The following is a 6,496-nucleotide window of genomic DNA, read 5'->3' as shown; positions in this document are numbered from 1 at the left end:
GAAGCTCTCTGAACCCTGTCCTTTTAGGATTTTATGGAGGCTTGATTACATCGAATATTAATGAAATCATTGGCTATTAGTGACTGAACTCAATCTCCAGTTCCTCTCCCCTGGAGATAAGGAAGGAGGAGTTCTAACCCTTTAATCACAATGTTGTTTCTCCCTGGCAACCAGCCCCCATCCTTAAGTTACCTAGGAGTTTTCCAAGTCACCTCATTAACATAAGTTCAAAAGACACCTTTTTCATGCTAAACACTTAGAAAATTCTAAGGGTGTTAAATTCCTGTGCCAGGAATAGGAATGAAGACCAGATGTGTATTTCTTATAAATCACAATATCACAGCCTCAGTGGTTGGAATACACTTAAAACATTAAGTTAATTAAAAATAGGATAGAAATTATGCTCACAGAAAAAGCAAAACTAATGGAATAATATATAAACAGTATTGCAGAAAAATACCTTCCTGTTTTAGTTCTAGGATATTTCATTTATAATACAAAGATTTAACTTAAACATGAAAGGTTCCTTGTGAAACCAGTATTTTCCAGGTCAACATGGGTAAGAAGTAATGTAATCTGGTGTGGAGCAAAAGATTTATCAGAAAGTCTGGGTAAAAGCAACTTGTGGACAAAATAACTTTTTATGACTTGAAAATATGAAAAGTAGAAAATATTGAAAGAATTCACAACTTGTTCAGCAGTATTTCATGAACACAGAGGCTGAGTATGTTGGTGCCATCAATCCACCACATGAAACATGAACACAAATCCAGCAAGAGAGCTTCCAAGCACCAAGAAAAATAGTTGCACACAGCTTCCATTTGTGGGCTAGAGTTTACTGTAATTTTAAGTTATTAATCTTACAAATTAAATCATCTGCTTTCCACTGTTTTTACAATGCAGCAAGTAAGAGAAACTGATGTTGACTAATGAACAAAAGTGATGGCCAAAAAAGAAGAGGAAACCATAGAGGGATTTTCATATAGGGGCAAGCATATTAATTATAATTACTATGCATCTGTGTCATCAAAAATAGTTATTTCTCTTTACTGAGAGAAAATTAATCAGAGTCCTTTTAGCATTACATTAAGAAACAAGCCACAAACTACAAAAGGAGTTTCCTTTAATCTTAAAAAGATTCATGTTTCCACAGTAAACATAAGTTGTCCTCAAAGTATTGTTGGTGTTCTTATAATTAATGACATAGTGAAAGTACACGGGAATTATAATGTTAGAACCAGGATAAAACAAACGGGGAAAAAGCCTCATTATAATGATGGAAAAACTAAAACCCAGATAAATGAAATGAGATCAGCCCATGATCCCTGAAAAATGGAGAAGTTTTAACTTCAAAAGCTATTTCCAAAATTGGTTTGCTACAGAAGAAAAAAAATGGCATCCATGGAAGATACATACCAGTTATCAAATGCCAGATAAGGTAACCTTGGGTTAAAAGCTTTTATGAGAGGGATCTACTTTACATTTTAATGTTTTACTCTCATTTTGCATGGCCTGTGTTCAAGTTATCATACTGTAATCATACTGGTATCTTATACCATGAAGTAAATTTACTGCCATCGTCTATATACTACAAATACTAATTTGTAATCAGAAAAGGGCAGTCTGTTACAAGACATGATTTTGAATTGCTGGCCCTGGGCAAAATAGTGAACTGGGAAGAAGTAAGTTTTTGAAATCTACTTACTTCCACCAAATCTCATGATCCCTTGATAAACATTTTCCTCTTCCCAGATGCCTATCCTTTGCCCAAAACTAGAGGGAGGAATGCAGAGAAGAGATAATTAGTGAGAAAGGTGTGAAATGATTAGGCTGACCCAGAACATAGCTCTTCTGTGTTAATTCTAGGATCAGAAGCTAACATTTGTAGTGTCTACAATATATATAAACCAATCCACTAAGCAAGCACTTGGCATGTTCTCTGATTTAATTCTCACCACCAATTAACAGAATAGTTGGTATTCCCTGCACCCACTCCCCACCTTTTTACCAATGGGAAAAACTGGTTTCTCAACATTTCCAAGTTTATTAGTCCCCTTTCGTTACCCATAGCTGTACTACTCAAATGTTCTCAGCATAGTATCATATCAGAGGCTTTACAGAAGGAGGTCTGTGAAAATGTGCCACCTTTATGTCCTTGTCTCACTCCTGCAACAGAACAGATATAGACTAAAAATATTGGTGCATGTTATCACATTCAATATTTCCAATTTTTGAATATTTATATCAGTAGGGAGACTTCATCTTGCCAAATAAGACTTAGTATGTTAAAAACATGCTTCCAACTATAAGATACTAAACCTGCTTCTTAGATTTGCCATTTTAATAATTTTAAGTCTAGTTTAAATTTATCTTCAATTTATAATAAGTGTATCTCTCATTGGAGAAAAAAAGTTGGGTTTTACAGGTTTAGCAATCTTTACAATACTTATTTTATCCACATTGCCCAATGGGCCTAGATATCTAACAGGGGTACTTCTTAAACCTTATTCGTAAGACTGAAGTACCAAATAGAAACTTGGTCTCCTTATGATGCCTGCTGATCTAATTTTCTCCACTTTTCTATTGCAATTCTAGAATTACATTATGAATTAAAGTCAGAGGCAGAGTTTTTAAATCATAGAAACCTATATAATTAGTTTTTCCCACCCCCAGTAAAGGTGCAACTTTTGTTCCTTCAAATATTTATTGAATACCAGGTGTATATATTAGGCATTGAGGACACAAAGGGATAAAAATAAAATTGGAACTTACAGCTCATGGTTTAGCTAGAGCCCAACATATACTTAACTAATAGTTATATTAATGATGTGAACAGAAGGACACAAGAAGCAGATGGAAGAAATGGTTCTACACCAGCTTTGGGGTAAAGGGGACAGTTGGAATGCATAAACTCAGTAAAACACAGAAGAGATGTTTAGAGTTTTGGAAAAAGAAGATTTCACAGTGTTGTATTCCAAGCAGGGATTTTCCCAGCAAAGGTAAAGACTTTTTAAAGTACACAAAAGAGGGATCCCTGGGTGGCGCAGCGGTTTGGCGCCTGCCTTTGGCCCAGGGCGCGATCCTGGAGACCCGGGATCGAGTCCCACGTCGGGCTCCCGGTGCATGGAGCCTGCTTCTCCCTCTGCCTGTGTCTCTGCCTCTCTCTCTCTCTCTGTGACTATCATAAATAAATAAAAATTAAAAAAATAAAAAATAAAAAAAAAAATAAAGTACACAAAAGAAATGGCAAGTACTGGCACTCGGTAAAGCTGGAAATTGGGCACATTAATGGAAGATTGTGATGGATGAAGCTGGAAAAGCCATATCATGAAGGCTTTTTGGTGTAATGCTGAGCGTTTGGCTTCTATTCTTTAGGAAAACAGTCATAGAATATTTCTAAGCAAAAGAGTAACAATCATATCTGTCTTAGGAAGATTAATCTGGTAGTAACAAAGAATGGACTGGAACAGGCATAGGGGCAGAGGAGTACAGGCAGCCCAGAACATTTTAGGATATTTTAAGAGTCCTGGTGAGATGAACATCTAATATGGTTGTGAACATCTACTACAACAAGAAAAGTAGACAAATTAGAACATTTTTGGGGTCAACTCAAGAAAATCTCACAATACATTGTATATAGTTAGAAGAAAAGATAGAGAAACCAGGTAACTGTGCAATGACTAGGTAGAGACATAGTGATGCCAATAACCAAATTAGGAGGGAAAGGAACAGCTAATGCTTGGGGGCAAGGGAGAAGAGAAGGATTTAGTTCTGATTATAGAGATCATTAGAGCTGAAGTGAGAAACCAACGCTGACAAGTCATGGGGTCACGAAGATAATTCAGGGACAAAGTGTAGAGACAGAACCTGAGACTGCTTTAAATAGTGGTGGCTACGGCTGAAGAAGACATCCAAAGAAATGGAAAGCAAAAAAAAAAAAAAAAAGAAGAAGAAGAAGAAGAAATGGAAAAGCAAAACAGATAGGTTATATATACACAGAGTTTCAAGGAGTACAAAACTGCTAAGTGCTGAAAGGATTAAACAGAAGTATTAAGGAATGAAGCCACCGAATTTGGCAGTCATAAGGTGACCTTTGAGACTACCACTTCAGCTGGGTGATTAAATTTGAAGATTAAGACAAAATTGTAGTGAAATGAGGAAGTGAAGACAGATTTCCAAGAATCTTGTCATCAAAAAGAGAGATGAAACAATAGCATAAACAAAAGCCAGGCTGAAGAAACGCTTTTTTGTTTTTTTGGTTTTTTTTTTTTTTAAAGAAGACAGACCGAAGATTTGTCACATAAATGTCTGGCTAAGTTAAAAACAAAAACAAAATTTTAAAGAAAGAAAAAACTTGGGTAGAGGGAGGATGTGGAATTGCCTATCCAAATAAAATGTTAAACATTATGCAAAATATTTGCAACTCTACTGACTTGTCTCTGAATCTGTACACTTTGTAGTCTTCAGTAGTACCAAAGCAATAAACTTTATAGGCAAGTGTACAGATTTAACATTTTAAAAATATAGATGCATAAATTCTAAATTTCAAAATGTGTAGAAGAATCCAGAGTTCTCATTATTTTAATAGTGCAGTTCTTGGAAGGCAGATAATAAGACATACAAGTAGTATGTCATAATTTCACTTTAAATTTCTAATCAACATAAATTCTATTTGCCCACATTTTATTCTCAGCTCATTCACACTCCCTGATTGGGTCTGAAGTCCTAGAAGGGAAGATAACCTGAAATCCAAGATGTTTTCCCCTCCTTTCTCTGACCTCCCGGTAGAGATATGTCAAGATATGTCCTGCAACATCTGTAAACTTAAAGAAAAAAGCATCTCTGCTTTTACCCTCTTGTGTTTGACATTCTAAAGAGCAATGATTTCCATCTGAGATATGCTAAAGAAAGAAAAGCCAGAGCAGAGATAGAAATTTATACTTCTCCCAAGTTGTCCTTTTAATTGTTTTATCTGAAGTACACTGTCAGTGCCAAACATGTCAAACATAACTCTTTCATGAAATAGACTAGGCATTCTAAAACCAGTAAAATTCTGTTTACATATCAAAATAGTTACATGAGGTGGAAGAAAGATTAATAATCAGATCTTCTATCAGTCTGAAGACCTAAAACCCATCCTGTCACTTTTTACCAGCTTAAAAGTACTTTGAAAACAATGCATTTTTGTCCGCCCCTCCTAGGATAGAAATAGTCCTGTCTAGAGGGAAGGGAAGTGATTTAGCATGCTATCCCAGCACCTACACTGAACTAAATAACTAGTTTAATAACCTTGCTTAAGGTAATCCTAAATATTCTAGGTTGGCATGAATCAACTTTTGATAATTTTTAAGAGAAAAAAAAGGTATTCAGATTGGAGTCACTTTCAAGATCTTATGGCTTCGGTTGAAGACAGAAACAAGAACTTTTAAAGATGATATGAAAATGTCAAATACAAGAAAATAATTACAAAACAAAGGTAAAAAGATTACAGTTATCAATTTTAGTATTTATTAAAAAGGTGGAAGACAAGGAAAATTCCTCTCAAACTCTAAAATCAAATCTTGCATCTTTGCTAAATGTAAAACGAATTTTTAGGTATTTGCTTTACATGACAATAAACTTGTCAACAAAATAACTGAATGAAAATTTACCAACAAAACACTGCTAATCTATTATTTACAAAAATGATCTCACCTGCCGTAAGTTATTTGGGAAAAAAACCATTTCAAGCACAGGAACACTAATGAAATACCTTGAAGACATAACACAAGAAATAAAATTTGTCCTAACGTCTCTGACCCCTCCCTTCCCCAAAGTTATAGAATGGACTGAAAATGAATATATGTGGGTATAAACATAATATTTCCAATAATCTTACACACACACACACACACACACACACACACATGCACACACACAGTTCTGTGCCAGAACAACCTATTCTTTATTTAAGGTCAGCAGCCTGAGGGTTAAGAGTAATGAATATGGCTTTAGTAAAGTTTTCAACTAAATATCACAAATGCTTAATTCTTTTGCTAGCTAACCAACTAACCTGAGAATGGAAAAGGTTCTACTTCTTGGCTAAAAGGGTATAAAGGAAAGTAATTAAAAAAAAAAAAAAAAAAAGCACTGCAGCAGACACCACTGATGTACCTTATTTTTTTTAAGGTCTGTGTATCAATTTAATACTTTATATAATAACTATTTAGATAGCTTAAGATCATATAGAAACTACATCTTAAGCACTTTATCATTCTGGTCCAAGAAATTGGAATATCAACAAAAAACTTGTGTTTGGAATGTACTTACTAGGAAACCGTTAATAATAATGCAATATTGAAATAGAAATGATTTGTGTTTAACAAAGGCAAGTCAGCAAGTTCTTAGATTGCATCCAAAGAGGATTTAAAAATTATAACCCAAGACAAGGAATATAACATTATTCAAGGTGACAAAGCTGTATCTTGAAATCTGAGCCCACTGATTTATATTTCAC

General features: G+C 34.7%; 1 protein-coding gene across 1 annotated transcript in view; it reads right to left on the bottom strand.

Moving 5' to 3' along the window:
• Positions 1-4,694: 4,694 nt before the first annotated feature.
• RSBN1L (round spermatid basic protein 1 like) overlaps positions 4,695-6,496 on the bottom strand; it is a 60,389-nt gene continuing 58,587 nt past the window's right edge. The window contains exons 7-8 of the mRNA XM_041722316.1: positions 5,695-5,752; positions 4,695-4,901 (exon numbers count right to left, since the gene is read on the bottom strand). Of these exons, the coding sequence (XP_041578250.1) occupies positions 4,695-4,901; positions 5,695-5,752 (265 nt within the window). The remainder of the gene's footprint in view (positions 4,902-5,694; positions 5,753-6,496) is intronic.

This window comes from Vulpes lagopus, chromosome 11 (genome assembly GCF_018345385.1).
Source record: "Vulpes lagopus strain Blue_001 chromosome 11, ASM1834538v1, whole genome shotgun sequence".
Lineage (NCBI taxonomy): Eukaryota > Metazoa > Chordata > Mammalia > Carnivora > Canidae > Vulpes > Vulpes lagopus.
This window is presented reverse-complemented; position numbering and strand designations above follow the sequence as displayed.